Source organism: Phoca vitulina, unplaced genomic scaffold (assembly GCF_004348235.1).
Source record: "Phoca vitulina isolate PV1807 unplaced genomic scaffold, GSC_HSeal_1.0 scaffold67, whole genome shotgun sequence".
NCBI lineage: Eukaryota > Metazoa > Chordata > Mammalia > Carnivora > Phocidae > Phoca > Phoca vitulina.
In genome coordinates this window covers 14,153,113-14,175,564 of record NW_022589770.1, presented here as the reverse complement: position 1 = coordinate 14,175,564, position 22,452 = coordinate 14,153,113, and the positions used below count along the sequence as shown (strand labels likewise).

At 36.0% G+C, this 22,452-nt stretch overlaps 1 protein-coding gene across 2 annotated transcripts in view; it reads left to right on the top strand.

Moving 5' to 3' along the window:
* The window catches only part of UHRF2 (ubiquitin like with PHD and ring finger domains 2), a 91,639-nt gene that overhangs the window by 32,266 nt on the left and 36,921 nt on the right, over positions 1-22,452 (top strand). For both annotated transcript variants that reach the window (XR_004297892.1, XM_032392290.1), the window contains exons 4-5: positions 6,171-6,389; positions 20,645-20,754. Coding sequence is in view for 1 of the 2 variants with exons in the window: in XM_032392290.1 (XP_032248181.1) it covers positions 6,171-6,389; positions 20,645-20,754 (329 nt within the window). In the remaining variant the exon portion in view is untranslated. The remainder of the gene's footprint in view (positions 1-6,170; positions 6,390-20,644; positions 20,755-22,452) is intronic.

The window sequence follows — 22,452 nt, the reverse complement described above, 5'->3', positions numbered from 1 at the left end:
CTTTCTTCGCCTTTCAAAGTGACAGACAGGGGCGCCTGGGTGGCTCAGTTGGTTAAGCAACTGCCTTCGGCTCAGGTCATGATCCTGGAGTCTCGGGATTGAGTCCCACATTGGGCTCCCTGCTCAGCGGGGAGTCTGCTTCTCCCTCTGACCCTCCCCCCTCTCATGCTCTCTCTATCTCATTCTCTCTTTCAAATAAATAAATAAAATCTTTAAAAAAAAAAAAGTGACAAACATGGTCTAAGGGCTTTTGCTACCTAGTCCCTATTTTTTATAGGTTCATCTTCATCTTAACATCTCAGAGCATTCAACTGGCAAAATAGCTAAAAGGATTCTTTTTAAAGTGTGTAAGAAAACATATCAGATCTCAGACTGATTTTCTTTAAAAGGTGTTTGTGCAGTGGACCTTAGGCTGGTGTTGAGGACTTAGCTTTCAGGAGGATTCTCCTCATTCTCTGACTTTAAAAAAAAAACCTCACTGTGCCTAACCTGCAAACAGTATTAGTTTGTGCTGAACACCTGCTTCTAGTCCCTAATAAAAATCGTGTATTCTTTACTGAACATCCCTGGTAGATAATATTTCACATGTGTTGTCATAATTTGTTGCTGGAGGATTTAAGCACATTTTGTGTGACTCCACTGAGAGAGGATTCTGAGTTTGTACTTGGTTTCCTTTGATTTTACCCTATGTGCCTTTTTCCTTTGCTGTTTTTTGCTTTGCGTCCTTTCATTGTGGTAAATCATAGCTGTGGAAACAACCATATGCTGCCCTATGAAAAAGAGTCCTGTGAGTTTCCCTAGTAAATCACTGAACCTGGAGATGGTTTTGGAGACCTTAACAAATCAACAAATCCCACATGAAATTTGTAATGATTCATAAATATGAAATAACCAGTCAATAGTCTTGTCTCTTCCAAAAATATATTTAGGTTGTCCAAATACGGATCAAAACCAAGATCTACCCATAACGTTTAATTGATGGGTTAAATCTGTAAGTTGAGACTTAACCTGTTTTTTCCTTCTTGCTAATTTATTTGTGCAAGTGACTGTTTATTCAGTTTTCCCAGAGTCTGGGCTTTACTGATTACATCCCTATTAGTGGTATTTAATTTTTCTCTGTTAATGTTAGTTTCCTGAAAGCTTATAATTCTATCTAGAGGTTTGATTGGATTCAAATTCTTTATCTGATAAGACTAGTTGAGAGATGATGTTTACTTATGTATTGTATAATATGGGGAGACACATAATACCTGCTGCTTTCCTTTTTTGGGAAGGGGATCTTAAGATTCAGTGTTGTCATCCTGGTCCATTTATTGTGAAATTTGCTATTAGCTTTTAATGGTTTAGCAGCCATTAATCTTTACCTAGATCCACTATTTTGTTGTTGCAAAAAGGAGGATGCCTCCTTCTATCTTTCCTTCATTTATTAGCTGTAATTCTTTCATAAAGAACTTTAACAACCAGTTTCATATATAGAAAGATAAACTTGATTCCTGAACTTTTTCTTTTTTTTAAGATTTTTTATTTTATTTTTTGACCGAGAAAGCGAGAGAGGGGACACAAGCGGGGGGAGTGGGAGAGGGAGAAGCAGGCTTCCCGCCGAGCAGGGAGCCCGATGTGGGGCTCGATCCCAGGACCCCGGGATCATGACCTAAGCCGAAGGCAGACGCTTAACGACTGAGCCACCCAGGTGCCCCGATTCCTGAACTTTTTGAGTGTTAAGTTTTTTAGCATCCTCCAAAGGTTGGCCAGTAAGATCTTTATTTTTAAATGTCATTATTAATAGATTTTAACCCCTTTTTTTGAAGTTCTTGGTGCCCAAATCATCCCATCTCTGGCCTGTGGAGGCTCCTTCAAGTTCAGCTTGACATAACCGTTCTTGAGGGCTTCTTTGCATTCAGGTATAGTAGGATGTCCCAAGCCCTTCTATTTCCTGCACATTTCTTCAAGGAGCCCTAGTTCTTATTAGAGATGGTATTTAAAGCACATAGTCTGGGCTGGTCATCGATACTTGTTTAATCATGTTTCTGGGTCTTCTCATTGGACACAGCCAGGAAATACTTAAATATACCATAGGTTTATATTGCTATTTCCAATTAAATTGAGAGTAAGGAGTTATAATTTAATCTCTTTAATCTTCCATTTATTATTTTTTTCTCTTGAAAATCGTGGTTCGTAATAATAACACCGTTGACTTGCCTTATCCTACTCATTGTAGTTTCAGGCTAGGCAGTAGTAATATTTCAAAAAATATGATTATTGAAAAATTGGTTTTGTTTTCTACTTTGTCCTTAGGAAATAACCCTATTTAGGATGTATTGTTAATCTAGTGTTTTTAAGTCACTTGTAATGGTTCCTCCCTATGTAGTTAAGCCACCATGCTTCTATTTTTTTAGGGATTTCTTATATTTTTTTAAATTCTGCTTTGTAATTGTAAAAAACAGTACATGGTTCTATAGGTAAATCTCCCAAACAAGATACATGAAGAGAAACAGAATGTCCATCATGGTTTCTTCTATTTCTTACCTCTTTTTATAGTAACTATATTTATTAGTTTTGGTTTATCCTTCTGTTTTAAAATATAAGCATATATAATTATATATTCACACCCATTTGTATATGTATGTATACGTGTGTGTGTGTATTTGTATTTCCACACACACTTATTAGGAAGTAAGTAGCACACTATGAACACTTTGCATCTTGCATTTTTTTGGGTTACCATAGCTCTCCATATAACTCCATTGTAGATATTCTATTCCTTTTTCGTGGGAGCATAGCATTCCATTATGTAATTGCACCATATGCTATTTCAAGTGGTTTTCTCCTGTAGACATTTGATTGTTTGTAGTCCTGCTGTTACAGGTAGTATAGCTATAAATAGCTTTGTGTATGTGTCCTTTCATGGGGATTTTTATTTAATGTTTGGAATGGATTCCTAGAAATGGAATTCCTGGGTCAAAAGGTAAACATAGGCAATTTTGCTGGCTATTTGCTGGGATAGTACTACTTTGTATTTCCATCAACAGTGTATGAGAATACTTGTTTTCCCACAACTTATGAACAGACCATTATCAAACTTTACAAAATATTTTAAGTAGATCTGTGTCTTAGACTTCAGCAAAAGTGTGATGTGGGTTTAAGATGTGATCCTAAAGACAGGGAGCTATGTTAGGCCTTGATGGTAGGCTTAGAGAAATGCAGGTCTTTGTTAAGGGGGTATAGTTACATTAAAGAAATGTTAAAGGTAAAGCATAAGGAGGACTTACTAACTGGATGGAGGCATTATTAGAGGAATCGGGGATAATTCTAAGTTTCTGGGAGTATAAATAGTTTCCTCTAGAGAATACTGAACACCAGATTATGGGATGGGGAATTCTATCTTGGATGCCTTGAATTTGAGGTGCTTCAAAGGTATCTGTTAGAAATGTAGTTGGATATATGAATCGGAAGAAAAAGGGATTATAGTGGAGCTTATGTGTCCCCATTCTGTGTGTTAGGATGTCTGTAGATGAAGATGCCCAGGAAAAGAATAATATTTGAGCACTTGGCATGTTCTTGACTTTGATAAGAATAGTTTTATGTGTCCCTTCCATGTCTGTTTTTATACAGAGCATTGACTTAACATCTCTTTGGCCGAAATTAGAAAAAGTATACTTCATTTTCATGAGTTACCTTCTATAGACTAGTGTATATATGTAGAATATATGTATATATAATTCTGTTATGAAACTATACAAATTTCCAGGGCAAGTATAGCTTAAATTCCCTTGCTCTGATGTATGGGATGATTTATTTTGCCTTATCTCTGATAAACATGATTTTATATACAGTTTTGATATTTTGGTCAAGATTTCTACTTTAAGATATTTTCTTTCTTAGTATCTACTTAGGCAAACTTTGACAAACTTAGGCAAATGGAGAATTTTTTTGCCACTGAAATATGCTTTCTTACTGTATTAAACATACAGATACATAATGTGAAAATTATATTTTGGCATCGTGACATTACAGCTGAGAAAAGAATCTTACTTAAAAGAATAGGTTTCTGTCCTATGTGGTCTTAAGGATATTGAAGCAGGAAACAAGTTCACAAACTTCAAAATTAGAGAAGTCCTAAAAAAAATCTAGTTTAACTTCACTTTATGGGAGAAATGTTGGTTATTTTTGTGACCAAACCAGTGTGAAACAACATGAACGTATAAACACAAGAGTTTGGCTAGAGACCTCTAAATTTAGGTTTGACCGTTAAAAAATGGGATTGAAATGGGAGAAGAGCGGAACCATAGACATGATTTTGTATTTGTCAGTTTCTTTGGGATTATTTCTGTGGGATAATGACAGAATATTAACTGACATTTAACCCATTATGTAGTTTTAAGCACCTTACAAGTCTCATTTTAGTTACGGAAACAACCACATGTGATAACAGTTAACATTAAACTACATTCTACATAAGACAGAGGATTAGTACGGATACAGAGTTTTCCCAAGGATATCCAGTAGTAAGAAGCTAAAATGGGAACTTAAACCCAGCCAGTGAAGACACCAGGATGATAAAGGACTCAAAACCTTTTTATATAAGTTGATGGAAATCCACTTAAAACATTTTTACTTAGAATATTGAGGGTGGCAGGGACATTTAGACTGTCCAGTATTAGGTCTTTTGTGGACAGAGTGTATAAATTTCTTCTTGGGACTTACTCATAAAATGAGTTTCAAAGCTTATGTTTGATCCAGTATCAAGTATTTTCTCTTCCCTATGTCAGAGCTATATGAAGATAGAATGGCTTTTCTGAGGGTTAAAAGTGCCCCCTTACCACTTACTGTCCAAGCAGAGGTCACATGCTTATTTGGAAGGCTTGTGGTAGAAGGGAGTTATGGCACTAAGAAGGTAAAGACCAGATCTACTTTGAGGCCCTTTGCTAATCCTGAGATTGTTCTTTTTCAACTAGCTAAAATATGAAGAGACTTTGTTAAATTGGATGATTAACTAAAGATCCCACCCAGGATTTATACCCATTTACTCTAAATGAGTTAGGTATTCTGTGAGAGTCCTACGCTTGCATAGTACTTGGGTTTCTTCAGAAGAACCAAGGCTTTCCTGCTAGAGCTTGCTTCCATCTTTGGACCCACTTATATTTTGAGCAGGCCACTCGGTTAATGGTGAATGGTCTTTTCTTCGTTTCTACCTTGTTAATACTGTCATACTAGGGTATGATACTTATTCTTATACTACACTAGGTTTACCAAACTGGAACATGCTTTTCAGTTACTGACAGGATTTGTGAAAATTGATTGCTGGGCCTCATTCCCAGATTATCTGACTCATTAGATCCGAAGTGGAGCCGAAGAGTTTGCATTTGTAACATGTTCCCAGATGATGTTGATTCTCCTGGTCTGGGGCTCATACTTTGAGAAACACTATTATAGTAGTTTGGCCTACCCCAACAGATTGAGCTTTCCAAGAGTAGGAACCAGATATTACTCATTTCTTTGTCCCCCTACTACCAAGCAATACATAAAGGTAACAGGTCTTAATTTTGTAGCAGCTGTTAGTGTTACATTGCTCTCTTTGGCTTGTTGATAACAGAAGTTAGGCCTAAAATTTAGGAAACTTCTAAAGCTTTAGGTTCAGATCAGGTTTCAGTTTAAGTTAAGCTTACCTTTAGAAGCACAAAATCAAGATTCTGCTAGAATTATTTCACATGGGTCCACTTTTTTTTTCTTTTTTGCCATTACTAGGCTACATGGCTACATGTAAGAACTAGAATTTCGCCTCTCTTCCTGGAAAAATGGAGGTTATTGAAACGTACTGAAATGTACTAAGTTCATGTTCTGTGTGTAAAACAAACAGCAGATCTCAATGAACTGATTCCCAAGTTCAAGAACAGGTCAGCACCTGTTAAAAGTAGTTTTGAAGCTTAGGTCAAGAAGATTTAGAGCAAGAAGAGCTTGTGTTTTTTTACCTACTCCTACCCCTTAAGCTAGCAAAGAATGTCTTAATAAAATGTTAGCAAGAACTGTTTATTCTGGCAGTTACAATCATGGAAAAATACCATTTAAGTGAAATTCAGAAATGATTGTTTTTATGTATGTTGCATATACTTTTAGTCTTTGGTAGTAATCATAAGCAGCATTCTATGATTCTTCTCTTTTTCTCTCCTCAGATACCCAGAAAGTGGTACGGTAGAAATAAATGTCAAGGATCTTCGACCACGAGCTAGAACCAATTTGAAATGGAATGAACTAAATGTCGGTGATGTGGTAATGGTTAATTACTCTGTAGAAAATCCTGGTAATAGAGGATTTTGGTTTGATGCAGAAATTACCGCATTGAAGACAATCTCAAGGACCAAAAAAGAACTTCGTGTGAATATTATCTTAGGGTAAGATTACTTATACTGGGGGCGCTTGGGTGGCTCAGTTAGTTAAGTGGCTGCCTTCAGCTCTGGTCATGATCCCAGCATCCTGGGATCGAGCCCCTCATCGGGCTACTTGCTCAGAGGAGAGCCTGCTTCTCCCTCTCCCTCTGCCTGCCTGCCGCAACCCCTGCTTGTGCTCTCTCTCTCTCTCACTGTGTCAAATAAATAAATAAAAAATCTTAAAAAAAAAAAAAAAAAAGATTACTTAACCCTGATGCCCTTTAGCTACTGAAGTAATCAAGGAATGTAATTTTTAGGTATTACGCACATGTTCCTTAGTGAAAAAAAAAAAAAAAAAAAAGGAAATCATAAAGTTAGAAATTTATATACTAAAGGAGAACTTTTTAATATAAATTCTTGAGATTTTTTTTAGTAAGGATGTTCCTTAAATGTCCATCACTGCTTTAAGGCTGGAGATATTATTTGAAAGCATTTTGGAAGTAACTGAATATTTTATTTGAGAAATCCTTGCTTACCTCACAGGATTCTTACAGGTAATACACAAAAGCATTTCAGTAGCTGTGGTGGTTATGAGGATCTATGTTGATATAGTAGCAGTGAATAGCAACCTAACCAGCTGTCTGCTGTACTTGTAAGACTAGCTGAAATTTTCCTTTATAGTAATTTTCTTCATTTTACAGAATTTAACAAGCTTAATAAAGAGAATTCAAAATGTAAATTGTCACCCAAAATGCCAAATTGCTCCACTATTTCCATCATTAATTCTTTAAGAAATATTTTGGTGTTGGGGCGCCTGGGTGGCTAAGTCAGTTGAGCGTCTGCCTTCGGCTCAGGTCATGATCCCAGGGTCCTGGGATCGAGTCCTGTGTTGGGCTCCCTGCTCAGCAGGGAGCCTGCTTCTCCTTCTGCCTGCCGTTCCCCCTGCTCGTGCTGTCTGTCTCTCTGACAAATAAATAAAATTTTAAAAAATATATTTTGGTGTTTCACTCAAGTGATAAAGTACCATGCATTGTTTCACAGCTACTTTTTTACACATAGGAAAATATTATCACCATCTTTCTGTGTCCGGTTCCTTTGAATAGAGTTTATTGGATGAACAGTCACTAATTTACTTTCTTAGAAGTCTGTTAAACTGTTTCTAGTTGTGGGGTGCCTGGGTGGCTCAGTCGGTTGAGAGTCTACCTTTGGCTTAGGTCATAATCCCAGGGTCCTGGGATCAAGCCCCGCATCGGTCTCCCTGCTCAGCAGGGAGCCTGCTTCACCCCTGCCATTCCCCCTGCTTGTGCTTGCTCCCCGCCTTCTCTCGCTATCAAATAAATAAAATCTTAAAAACAAAAAACAAAAAACTGTTTCTAGTCCTTATAATATTTAACAATATCAATATATGTATTTTGTGCTTTTGTGCTTTGCTTTTTTTTTTTTTTTTTTTAAGAATGAATTCTTATAAATACATTTTTGTTGAGCATTGAGGATTCTGGAATGATCCTGGCAGTTGTGTATATGTGTGTGTGTATAGGAAGCAGCCACACTAAGATTCTTGTCAAGTTCTGATTGACAGGATTATTATGTTACATGTAATATATTGGATAGATATATAATATGGATTATATATGTTAAATATAATGGATACATTATAACAAATCTGAGATTAAGCATCTGCTTATGATTAATAATACAAAGTAGGGGTCAGTAAACTACAGCCTACTGGCTGCATGATTTTATGAAAATAGTTACTGGAACATAGTAATGCCCTCCATTTACACATTATCTATGGCTGTTTTTGTATTCAACATTGTTCAGTGGTTGCAACTGAGACTCCCTGGCTTGCAAACCTAAACTATTTACTCTCTGGCCCTTCATGGAAAAAGTTTGCTGACTCCTAAGATAAAAAGAATGTTGTGAGGTGCTGAAAAAAGCTTATATTTTAGAAAACAGTTTCAGAACTTTCTACAAATAGTGTGATTCTGTTGCCAAGTACGGATGCAACTCAGACTTCTAAGCAAATTGAAATTTGGGTAAGGATACAAATCATGAAGAAAAGGAAAAGGCCTGTACATAAATGGGTTATATAGGGAACCTTGTAATGTGTTTGAGTGTAAGAAGTACAAAACAGCACATGTATACAATAGGAGGAGATGACAGTACTCATAGCATAGAGTTAAAAAAAAAAATAGCTTACTATTTAAAAAATTTTCCCTGAGTGATTCTGAAATAGTTAGAGTGGAGCACCCTGGCTTTAGGGACTAGAACTAAGATTGAGTGGAAATTATAGATAGGCAAATAGAGACCAATTATGTGATAGCTGTCCCAGCAGTAAAACACACTGTCCTGTAAAGTATTATGTTCTCTGTGCTTTAAGTTTTTACTAAATATGTTAGGAACATAAGAGTTTAAAAAAGAGTCACTGTGGCATGTGGCTGTGGATAAGAATTTTTTTTTCATGGTTAGAAATCTTTTTACTGGAAAGAGTGGATAAATAGAAGGAAGGTCTAAATGTATTCTGCTGTTCAGTTTTGGGCTGTTACAAACTGCTGTGTTCATGCTGTGACATCCTACCTGTGTTCTGGTGCTTATGTGCATTAGTTTTTGTAGGGTGCATCTTGCCTAGAAGTAGAATTGCTGGGTTGTAGAACTGCACATTTTGACTTGAATAAATAGGACCAAATATTTAAGTGGCTGTGTCAGATTACACTTCCACAGCAGTATTAGAGGTCCCATTGCTCTGCATTCTCATCCACACTTAATTTTGTCACATTTGAATTTTTGCTAATCAGAGGGGTATATAATAAAATAGTATATCATTATGGTTTTGATTTGCATTTCCTTGATACCAGTGAGATTGACAGCCTTATGTTCGTTGGCAATTTAGGTACCTTTTGTGAGGACCCTGTTCCAAACATTACTGTTCTGTTGTTAGTCTGTATTACTGATTTTTTTTTTATTATGAAGACTTGACCATTTTAGTTCTGTGTAGAGAAAATATTTTCGCTTTTATAGCTTTTCTCATGTTTTGAATAATAGTATTAATTTTAACTAGCTTATTAAATTTTTTCCCCTGATGTTTATGCTTTCTGTATCTTAAGAAACCTTCTGGGGTTTGGGCAGGGAGTGGGGGATATGGGTGAAGGTGGTCAAAAGGTACAAATTTACAGTTCCAGGGATATGTACAGCATGGTAACTGTAGTTAGCAGTACTGTATTGTATATTTGAAAGTTGCTTAGAGTACTTAAAAGTTCTCATAACCAAAAGAAATAACTATCTGAGGTGATGGAAGTTAACTTGTTGTGGAAATCATTTGTCAGTATATACATCTATCAAATCATTGTTTTACACCTTAAACTTACACAGTGTATGTCTGTTATATCTCAGTAAAACTATTAGACCTCAGTAAAACATGGAGTGGGCAGGGGAGAAACTTTTCCTACCCAAAATACATTAAGACACTCTCCATTATTAAAAAAGCTTTGTGGTTTTACCTTTCCTTGGTAGATCTTTAATCCATTTGAAGTAGGTTTTGATGTAAGGGTTGGACTTACCTTGATATATATGGATAATCATTTTTCCTGACATTGCTTATTAAAAAGCTCTTTTTCCCCTCTCTGGTCTTCAGTGTCACCTCATATCAAATATGTAATTTGATGCATCCATCTGATTTCCATTCTGTACCATTGGTCTATTTTGTGTATCCTAATATCAGTTCCACATTTTAATGATATGACAGAACAGGGCTTCCTACCTTGCTCTTCAGTAGTTCTCTGTTTTCTTAGGTCTTTGTGCTTTCACTTGAGTTTTCCAAGTCATCTTGGTAATTTAAACATAACCATTGGGAATTTAATACGTATTGTGTTGACCCTAATCCAGGAATGTGCTTTTTCTCCATTTATTTAGGTCTTTAATGTGTTTTTCTCCTATTTTTATTAGGTTGAACCATATAACATGTTTTTATAGGTTCAAAATAATTGAGTGATGGCAATTATATGGTAGAACCTGATTTAATACTCTCCAGAGATCTGATCTTATATGAGTCTGTTATCCTTATTTAACTTTAAGTACTACTTATTGTTCCTATAAATGCTATATATATGTATACTTTTTGTCACTGGTATATAAGTAACCTTTGATTTTTGGATCTAGTAGCCTTACTAAATTTACTAGTTTTAATTTACATGTAGATTTTTTGGGAATTTTTATGATTATAATCATCTATGAATTATGACATTTTTGTCTTTTAATCGTTTTTATTCACCAGCCGCCCTTTAGTACGTTGTTGAAAGGATGTGGTGATAACAGGCATCTTTTTTCTCCTTCATCTCTAAGAAAAACTTCTCAAAATTTCACCAATAACTATAGTATTTGACATAGGCATTTTGTGGATATGCTATCCTGGATTTGCATTGACAATATTTTGTGTGGAATTTTTGCATTTGTGTTAATGAGTAAAATTTGCATGTTAGTTTTTCCTAACTAGCTGTCCTTCACAAATTATTCAGGTTTTATAAAATAATTAGAATATTCTTTGTCTTATGGTGAAGTTTTGTGTCCTTTTCTTGACTGTTTGGTAGAACTTCTCAGTAAAGCCCTCTGGGGCTGAGCTTTCTTTGTGGGAAGGATTTTTATGATTGGCTCAATTTCTGTAATGATAGGGAGACTCTGATTTTTCTATTTCTTGAAATAAAATTTTATTTTTTAGGAACTTGATTTTACCTAAATTTTATTTATTGTCATAAATAAAATTTGTCATAAGTTTAAGCTCATCTTTTAATGTGCAGTCTTTATTGTGATGTTCCCTTTTTTTATTCCTGAGTTTAGTTTGTGACTTTTTAATCTGTCCCACCAGAGGCTTATGAATTTTATTAGGCTTTTACAGATAACGAACCTTCAGCTTTGTGATACACTATTATATTGAAGGTACAAAAGGAGAAATATAGGACATTGTTTTTTAATCTATCTTGGGTATTTGATAAGGGAACTTGCAGTTAAAGTTTATGCTTGTTTCTATTTTTTTTTTTTTTTTTTTTAAAGATTTCATCTATTTATTTGTCAGAGAGAGAGGGCAGGGGCACAAGCAGGGGGAGCTGCAGGCAGAGGGAGAAGTGGGCTCCTTGCTCAGCGGGGAGCCCGATGTAGGACTCAATCCCAGGGCCCTGGGATCATGACCTGAGCCGAAGGCAGATGCTTAACCCCTGACCCACCGAGGCGTCCATCTATTTTAAATTTGTGAGTACCAAAAAGTGAATATGCTTAAACTGTCTAGTGATCAAATTCTATTTTTAGTATCATTTTCTGTTTCTATTTTAGCTTTGAAGAAAATTCAGAACAAAAGTTTGTGGAGTTTAAATCCATTTTTCATAATACTTCAGTTACTGTTATGCATATTGCATTGATTACCACATGAAGTTATACTAGTTTAGATATTTATAAGTAGAATTTGAATTCTATAACAAAATAATTTATCTAAAGCTGAAACTAAACTATGGAGGTACTTTATTTTCAGTGTCATTTTTTATAGGGCTTTATTTACTAAATTTTATCTATACTCATTTGTCATCAAATCTCTTTAATGATATTTTTAATATTCTTATACAGTATAACTTTGGTGTCCATTATCAAGTTATAAATCAAAACTCACTGTATTTTAACCATATGGGCCTCCTTGTGGTGCTTAATCATCTATGTAAACATATTTCTGCTTCAGAGCCTTTGCATTTGCTATTCCCTCTGCCTGTTCTGCCCCACACAGACACTCATTTGGCTTGCTCTGTCTCTTGTCTCAGTTCTTTGTTCAGACATCACTTCAAAAGACATCTTTCTTGAATGTGGTATATAAAATTATACGTGCACATGCCATGCATAGATTCCTTGAATCCTTATTTTTCTTTATAGTATTGATTATCATCTGATATTTGTGTCTACTTGTAGTAGTTTCCTATTCTTGCTGCAATAAATTACCACAAACTTAGTGGCTTAAGCAGTATAAATTACCATTTTACAGTTCTGTAAGTCAGAAGTTTTGTATGGATTTCACTGGGCTAAAAGTGTCAGCAAAGATGTGTTACTTTTTGGGGACTCTAAAAGGAGAATCTATTTCCTTGCCTTTTTCAGATTTTAGAGGCCCCCACTGCCCACTTCCTCCCTTTTTAACATTACATATCTGACTCTTCTACTTTTAAGTTCCCTTGTAATTACTTTGGGCCTACCTGCATAATCCTGTTTCAAGGTCATTAACTGAATCAAGTCTACAAAGTCCCTTTTGCCATGTAACATAATATTCACATGTTCCCACACTTAGGACCTAGACATCTTGGCACCCATTTATTCTGTCATACTACTGAAACGTTAATGCCCTGGTTTTTGTTGGCTACTGTGTGCCAGGCCCTGTTGTAGGAACAAGTTATAATGAGTAGTCAGTAAATAGAATATTTCACAGAATCTTAGATTAACAGGTTTTTTTTTTTTAATTTTAACATCTCAAAATGTACCTTAAAATTGCTATTGGAACGAAGTTGGGTTCTTTTCATAGATTTGAGTTTGCTTCTGCTAGGCACCGTGGAGTACCATCTAACTTAAAATTCTCTGAGCTTCTTTAGACCACATTCTTTAGTATGAATTCATATCTGCAAAACGGCATGAATCATACCTTTGTGGTTCAATTCTTGGGATACTTTTCCTCCTTTTACTTAGTGATAATATTGAAATAGGCATGTTTGTTTTCTGTCTCTACATGCAAGGTGGTTTATTTACCATTTATCTTATTAAACTGTGAGAAGAACCATTTGGTAGCCTAGCTTTATTTGAGGGTCCTTCTTAGACACCTCAGACTTTTTTCTTTCTTATAATTTCATAAAATGGTGTGTTTTTTAGTTGTTGGCTTCCATCTAGAGTACCACCTTTGGGGGTGGTTCTTAGACTACCCCATTGCAGGCCAATTTCTTTTTTGGTACTACATAAAATAATGCGTTTTACAGTTGTTGGTTTATTAGATTCAATTGAAATATACTATTGAGGGAATATTCATGTTTTTTGGTGTGATTTATGCTTCATCAGCTTTGCGCAGAGGAAATGGGTGTGGTAGGCCTTCAACTAAAATGATAAATGATTGAAAAAGTGATTCTAGTTTTGAAACTGTTTTTGTGATATTTATTGAAGCACCTAATGAAATACATGGAAGGTTTCTGTTTCCAGGTAGGATGGAATAGCTGGCAGTAATTAGCATTTTTACTTGAAACATCTAGATCCAGATCAAATACCATTATCATCTGTTTGAAGGCAACAGAGAGGCAAGTAGAACTACCAGTGCCTAGGACTCTGGAATGGGAAGAACCTTAGAAGGCAGTTGGTTTTTGTAGCTGCTTTTTGCCCTGGGAACTTTGCTAATTATGGATGCAAAGCAGATCTAATTGAAAGCAACTGGGGGCATGGTGGAGACAGAAATCAGAGCTTTGGGCAGATAATGGGGATGGCCTGTTTTCCTCACACGACTTTTGCTACTGAGGTTTGCTGGGCAAGAGGCTAAAAATGTAAGTAAACGCACAGTGGAATTTTCAGCAGTCTTAGAAGGCAAACATGGATTTTGGGATCACTGGTGGAATGGTCCCACAGAGTATACAAAAGGCTCTTAGTTGAAAACTGTGGATGGCTAAGACAAATATGTAGACTAAATCTAACCAAGACTATAAACAAGCCTTGCCTCAACATAGTTGCTGAATGAATGTTAAACTAACACAGTATCTCCCGAGCAGAAGGAAGATTGCCCCCTCCTTATGGTACAGAAACATCTGAAGCCTCCTCTAATGTTTTATATTTATTTATAATGTTGAATTCTTAGGTTTGGTTTGATAACATCTTTATTTTGTCTTCATTTTTTGTAACCTGTTTTCACTAGAAATGTATTTCTAAATTGAGAATTTTTTTATCTGTGTTTTCAGATGCTGTTCCATTGTATTCTAGCTTATGTTGTATCTGATGAAAACTCAGCTCATGTTCCCTCTGTTTTTATATTTAGTTTTCAGCAGCATTATTGCAGTATGCCACTGTGTTTTCTTTATATTTATCCTGCCATGAACCCAGAAACACTACCAAAAGACAGGGTCACATAATCAAAAACCAGAAGAAAAACCAACAGTAAAAATGAAGCTGATCTTGGGGCGCGTGGGTGGCGCAGTCGGTTAAGCGTCTGCCTTCTACTCAGGTCATGGTCCCAGGGTCCTAGAATCGAGTCCCGCATCGGGCTCCCTGCTCAGCGGGGAGTCTGTTTCTCCCTCTGCCACTGCTCCTGCATGCACTCTCTCTGCCTCTCTCTCAAATAAAGTCTATTAAAAAAAAAAAAAAATGCTGATCTTGATAATTCAAGTTCTCAGGGATTTTAGAATAATTATGATTAAAATACTCAAGAAAATAAATGAGAAGATGGAGAATTTCACCTGAGAATTGGAATCTATAATCACATTGAATCTATGAAATCACTGTAGAACTGAAAAATACAGTATCTGAAACTAAGACTTCATTAGATTGACTTAATAGCACTAGATAGGAGTAGTGAACTCAAAGGCAAGTCAGTGAAAAATTTGGATAAATTGAAACAGAAATTTGGAAAATTTTGGATAAATTGAAATGGGAAAAAATAGAAATATAGAAAAGACTGTTGGACATATGGGACCTGGTAAAAGGTATGCATTACGTCTACTTGTAGTTCCCAAAAGAAGAGAAGGGTGAAAACAATATTTGAAAATATAATAGCTAGAATTTTCAAAAGCGAGAAAATATCAGCCCGGAATTAAGTCCTGTGAATCCTAAGCAGGATAAATATAAAGAAAGCACCGTGGCATATTGCAGTAATGCTGCTCAAATCTAAAGATAAAAACAAAAGGAATAGGAGCTGAGTTTTCATCAGAAATAACAGCTCTAGAACACAATGGAACTGCATTTGAAAACACTGCTAAAAAATTCTCAACTTGGGGGGCACCTGGGTGGCTCAGTCGTTAAGCGTCTGCCTTCGGCTCAGGTCATGATCCTAGGGTCCTGGGATTGAGCCCCGCATCGGGCTCCCTGCTCCGCGGGAAGCCTGCTTCTCCCTCTCCCACTCCCCCTGCTTGTGTTCCCTCTCTCGCTGTGTCTCCCTCTCTCTCTGTCAAATAAATAAATCTTTAAAAAAATAAAAATAAAAAATTCTCAACTTAGAAATACATTTCTAATGAAAATAGATTACAAAAAAATGAAGCCAAGATAATATCAAACCAAACCTAAGAATTCAGTACCAATAGACCTATACTATTACTAAAGGGTTGTGTAAGCAGAAGGAAGGTGATCTCAGAAACATGGAAATACAGGAAGAAATTAAAGAACAGAGGAAGGGTAACTATATGAGCAAGTATAGACTATTCACAACACTAGTGAAGTTTATGTGTAGAATAAAGTGCATGACAACAGTGCAAAAGATGGGAGTTGATAAATGAAGCTGTGAAATTCTGATCAAGGAAGTGAAGTAAAACTTTGATTTCTTGGGTTTATTTACATGGTATATTCTCTAAGAACCACTAAATTATTTTAATAAAATTATTAAATATATAATTTTAATATAACTAAATAGAATTTTAATAATTATAGTTAAACTAAGGGACGCCTGGGTGGCTCAGTCGGTTGAGCGTCTGCCTTCGGCTCAGGTTGTGATCTGAGGGTCCTGGGATCAAGTTCCATGCTGGGCTCCTTGCTCAGCGGGAGCCTGCTTCTCCTTCTGCCTGCTGCTCCCCCGCTTGTGCTCGCTGTCTCGCGCACACGCTCTCTCTCTGACAAATATTTTTTTTAAAAAGGTAGATAAAATGGAAAACAGTAAAATGGTAGAAACAAAGCCAAATATGTCAGCCATTTATATTAACTAAATGTGAGCTTGATTTTATGGTTAAAGATGAACAGGATTAAAACAAAAACAAAACCCATATGCTGCTTATAGGAAAGATTCTTTAAATATGAAGTCACACAAGTTGAAATTACAAAAATGGATGGGATTCCAGGTAGATGACAACAGCATAGATTTTTTAATCTCCCTAGATGTCCTTTTACAAACATATAGAACAACTAAAATATCTAATTCAAAATTCATGGGCAATATCTATAACCATTCAAGGTGTTGTGGCATCCCCTAAAAAAAAAAACAAGATAGCTGGTGGGATAAATAACTGAAAGCTACAAGATCAGTGTTGTATCGGTAGCTGTGCAGGAGGTGGGAAAGGGTAACTACAGGTGTATGATGGACCCAAGAACTCTGAAATAAAACTAGTTCAGCAAACTGTTTTGAGAAGAGCAGCTATGGTGGCCATTTCTCAAAATGACCCCCAGTGTTTCCCGCTTCCTGGTATTCATTCACACCTTACATAGTTCCCTCCCACATTTTACTTAGGGTTACTTTTGTGACCAGTAGAATATGGCAGGAGTGATGGTTTACCACTTCCAAGATTCGGTTATAAAAACATTGAAGCTTCCATTTTGGGCTCTCTCAGATCACTTCCTTTGGGGGAAGCCAGCTGCTGTGTTGTGAGGATTCATACATCCCGGTGGTCTTGCCCTAGTTGAGCCTTTAGATGAGACTGCGACTCTGGTCAACAGCTTGACTGAAACTTTGCAAGATTTTGAGCCAGAACTACCCAGCTCTGCTGCTCCCCAAATCCTGATTCGCAGAAACTGTGAGGTAATTTTTGTCTTAAGCTGCTAGTTTTAAGGTGATTTGTTATATGACAACAGGAGTAATACAGCAACTGAAGCTAGAAGGGGTATGCACACCAGTTTAGATGAGTACAAGCAGTTTGCAATAATAAGATTTTGAAGGGATTAGTGACCAGCAAGCTCTCAAAATTATCTAGCTAAAACTGTTCCAGGACAAAGCCCCATACAGAAAAACTACTGGAAATACATTCCAAACTGGGTAGGATAGGGACAATAAAGACAAAAAGAAAAAAGATTCAGTTAAAAATAGGGAAGGAGAATAGAGCCAGGAGATTTAAGAAAGTAAGCTTCCATAGTACCTTTTTAAAATAATTTGAGACTTCATTTACATACAACAGTATGTATTATATATTTTTTGTACTATATATTAAGTGAATGTTAGCAAGTGTGTATACCCATGCCACCACTGTAATCAAGATTAATAGAAGGTTTTCATCCCCCCAAAAAGTTCTTACGGGCTCCTTTAGATATCTCCAGTACCCTCAGCCTTGGCCCCAGACAACTACTCATTTGCTTTTTGTCGGATTAGATTTTAGTTGCTATAGTTTTGAATGCTTCTCCAAAAAATAACAATTAAAAAAAGTGAGTTCTATGGAACTCTATAGCTGTGAGCTAATAAAGCTAAGTGAAATTATACCCTCCAGAGGTTCAGTACATTTAATTTTCTTTAAAAAGGCATTGATGTCAAATTACATATTAAAAGAAAAAGGAAAAAAATGTAACGTTGTTATCCTCCTTCTTTTTAAGGAAAGTATTCCAGAAAGACATGCATGAGTCAAGAAAAGATGAACCAAGGATTTTAAGTCTAGCCAAACTGGCCTTCAGAATAAAGGCTGGAAACAAACTGTCATTACCTTGGAAGAACTAGGGGAGCTATTCTCATGAACACTTCCTGGAGAATGTTGTAGAGAACTAGCTTCAGGTCATCAGGATGACTGAAGAAAATTTGACATAAAGAGCAGTGATAAACATTAAAAATATTTTTAAATTTGGGGACACCTGGGTGGCTCAGTCGGTTAAGTGTCTGCCCTCAGCTCAGGTCATGATCCCAGGGTGCTGGGATCAAGTCCCATATTGGGCTCCCTGCTCAGTAGGGAGTCTGCTTCTCTATCCACCTGCTGCTTCCCTGCTTGTGCTCGCTTGCACTCTCTCTGACAAATAAAAAAAACCTTAAAATATTTTTACGTTTAGAAGTTAGGAGATAAAGGAGATACATAATGAAGAAAGTATAGTATGTAATGGTTACATGATCTGACATCAGATATAACTAGGATGTGGGCGGAAATACACAAAAGAATTTAAAACTTTTAAGTAATCACGATGACAACTAGTAAGAATGTCTTGTGTGTAATGTGGGATAAGGCAAAGACGTATTTGTAACATTCTGATTTAGACATCCCTGGTATCTTTGATAACTAGTAGTTTCTGATTGGGGAGAAAGGAGAAACAGACACATAATTGTTTTTAGAAAAGTAAATTTACCCTTTAGTTCTGAATTTGAACAAAGCATTTGTGTGAACTCACTATTTTATATGTGTACTCATGTGTATGTTTAAATTTTGTAGTTCTGTCCACTGAAGAAGCCTTGAAACAGTGATCAACCTAGTTGCAGTAAGTTTTTCTAGTGCCTGAAGTATGGCTTTGAAATATTTCCACCCAAAAGAAATTGGGCTTCCTTATAGATAGGACTCCAGGCTAGAGGCAGAAAATGTGCAAGATGAACTTGAAACATCTTGTCTTAGGGATAACAAGGAAACCCACAAACACTGCTAACTAAATTCTTGTCAGAAAAATTTGGGAGTCAACTGGAAGTTCCTATTGGCCAAAGATAGTTTGAACATCAACAAGGAAAATAGCTACAGTGGATTGAAACACCTCATATATGTATGTGAATTCCTAGTAATATAGCAACTCATTGGTCACCTATATAGGAAATTAGGGAACTATTAAAGTTGCCAAAGAAAACACTTAGTCCATATTTTTTTTTATGATGTGTCACTGAGTCACCAAATAATTGATGAGGTGAAGTTTCTTTCTATTGAATTCTAGCAAATAAATTAGAAAGGAATGCTAAAACTGGAATGTCAATGCTTTCTAAACCCCAGTGAATTAACCTTAGCATTGAGTATCGATGGCTGCTATCATCGTAGAAAAAGACAGCTAACTAAACTGGGTGCTTCCTAATAGAATAGACCTATAAATAGTTTTACCAAAACATGAACCTGGATTTGATTAACATTTCTAAATGCAAGGATTGACTTTTTTTTTTCATATAAAGGGCCAGATAGTGGTTTTAACCCTCGACAGCCAAATGGTCTCCACCATCACAGCTACTCAACTCTGCCATTGTAGCACAAAACCAACCATAGAGAATGCATAAGTTAGTAGATGTAGCTGTATTCCAGTAAAACTTTATTTACAAAAGCAGGCAGCGGACCAGGTTTTTGACCTCTACTCTGGATCCAGCTACCAACTTGAAATGCAAATAACAGAAAAAACCTATTTAAACTACACTTTGGGAATGCAAATATTAGAATCAAGATATTGGGCAACTCTATAGGACAAATGGTGGTGGTTCTTCAACAAATTGTAAAGAAGAAAAAGATAATGTGGGAATTGATAGAGTCTTTGAAGCACAGGCAAAACTATATGATACGCTTAGGAAGACAGGTGGTAAGACTGAAGAAAATTAAGGTAAATATATCTCTTGGAATAGAAGAGATTGAGATTGGGAGGGCGCATGGCAGGGGCTTCTGAGATAAACTATTCTGTCTCCTATGTTGGTTGGTGGCTATAAGATGTATACCTTATAACTGATTATACATTTATCTATGCATTTTTCTGCATTTGTGAATATCTGACATTAAAAGTTTTAAAAGTGTTGCATGTGAAAACGTGGGAAAAGTCATCAAGCAAATTCTAACCAAAAAAAAGTACACTTTTGATATAAAATGTATTACTAGAGATAGAGACATTTCATAAGATGATTTAAGAATCCTAAATCTGTATGTACCCAATAACATTGCTTCAAAAATATAAACCAAAGTTGACAGAGTAAAAGGAGAAATCTATATACAAATCAATAATAGGAAACTTTGAAGAAGCATGTGTAAACAGGTATAAATTGTGTCTTTGAGGAATACGGCTTAATATCTGAAGGACTTTTTAATAAGTCATCTTTTTACCTAGAGACTTACTGTATTTACTAGAAATATGTTTAAATCTTTTATTTTGATTGATAGAGTATCATTTTACCTAGTGTTTAAATTTACAAGATAACTGTCTTCTAGCCAGATAATCTAGGTGTGAAGTCTGTAACTTTTTTTCCTCCTTTACACTAAAGTTACACTTAACTTTGAATAGTAACTAATCACTGTTGGACTTTTCCTGCCATTGGAAACAATAGCTCAAGGTGATTAGAATACCTAGAATCCCAATTTTAAATCAGCAAAGTTCAGTGGGTTTCCCAAACGACTCTTAATTGTTTGTATATGGTTTAGATTTTGCTGGCAAAAGTTAACTTTTCTTCTTTTTTTAAACAGGGGTTCTGAAGGAAAATTAAATGACTGCCAGATAAGATTCGTAAATGAAATCTTTAAGATCGAGAAACCTGGAGCTCATCCCCTGTCATTGGCAGATGGAAAGTTTTTAAGTACGAATTTTTCTTACGGGTTTAGACTACATATATTGTACTTGATTGGTATTTTAAGCACCAGGAAATAACTTTTGAGAAAGTATAAAACTGTAGATCATGCAAACATTAGCAAAACAACAGTTTTGATCTAAGACCCATTTTGGTTTAGTGGATTTAATGGATTTTTCTCAAATGACAAAATTTGTTTTCCAAAAAATATTTTCTTGGCATTTTATTGCTGTTTTCTTGTTTTCTTGACTATAGATCTTGACTGTCCAAATAACCCATTCAGTAATTTTGTGGCCACCCAAGATTGATTTTTAATAATGAGACTTATTTTTATATGAGTAGAGTCTGACTGACAGTAATGTCGGTTGAGCCTTGAGTTTCTGAGAGGTAATAAGTGAGGTTTAAACAATTGTGAGAGTGTTGGAATATAGCCCTGCCTTTTCACTGTACGTATTGTATTTGCTTAATATCATACAGCTAGTTGGTAACAGAGGTAGGAGTAGATTCTAGGTCTTTCAATTCATGGTTCAATCACTGTCTTTCCAAATAGATTACTGTCTCGTACTCTCTTAATTCTGGATTTTTTGGGGGAAAGCAATTTATTGGCTTTATGCCACATGTCAATATCTAGTATATATTTTTTTTAAGATTTTATTTTTAAGTAATCACTACAACCAACATGGGACTCAGACTTACAATCCTGAGATCAAAAGTTGCATACTCTACCTACTGAGCCAGCCACGAGCCTCAATATCTAGTAGATTGTTTTAGAAAAATACTCCCAACTAAAGGCTTCTGCTTAACCTTTTCATACCGCAGTTGTGCAAGATAATAGCAAGACAGTACCTTTAACAGATCACAAAATAGACTTTCATGTTACCAGTCTAAGCCATTCTCATTTTTTGAGACTGCAAAGCTGATATATCTAGATTTGAATTAAGAACCTTCAGGCATACTCTGTATGAGTACTTGTATGGTTATATCCTAGGAGTAAACGTAACTTGAATAAACCTTTTTTTTTTTTTTAAGATTTATTTATTTTATTTTAGAGGCGGGGAGATAGGGGCAGAGGGGGAGAGAAAAAGAGAATCTACTTCCCGCTGAGTGTGGAGCCTGACGCGGGGCTCAATTTCACAACCCAGAGATCATGACCTGAGCTAAAATCAAGAGCCAGATGCTTAACCAACTGAGCCACCCAAGTGCCCCTGAGTAAACCTATTTAATGTGACTTAGTCATTCTCAGTAAAACACAATACAAAACCAAGATAGATGAGGGTTTGTCTTTCTGTTATCTCTTAGTACATCTGCATGTATTCTCTTCTCTCTCATTCTCTGTATCTCTCCTCTGCCTAATACTAATCACATTATAGCTACAACTTTAAACTTGTATGTAAAGAAATCATTTCGCAGCGACAGCCAGATTGCCTTTGATCACATCACTCCATACCAAAAATCTATCAAAGGCATGTCTTTAGGTCTGTTATACATCCATTATTTCTATGTTGTCATGGCTCCCTTAGTGGAAGTGAAACAAAATTGTAATCTGCCATTCATTAGCAAGAATAGGCACTGACCAGGCAGAAAGATAGTACTGAAATCAGTGCCTTTTCCCTTCCCCCCTCTCATTTTTCCAGTATGGTTCCCCATGTCCCTCATATTGCTAGATCAGTTCTGATATGGTAAATTTCCTCACAGTTGTGTACATAT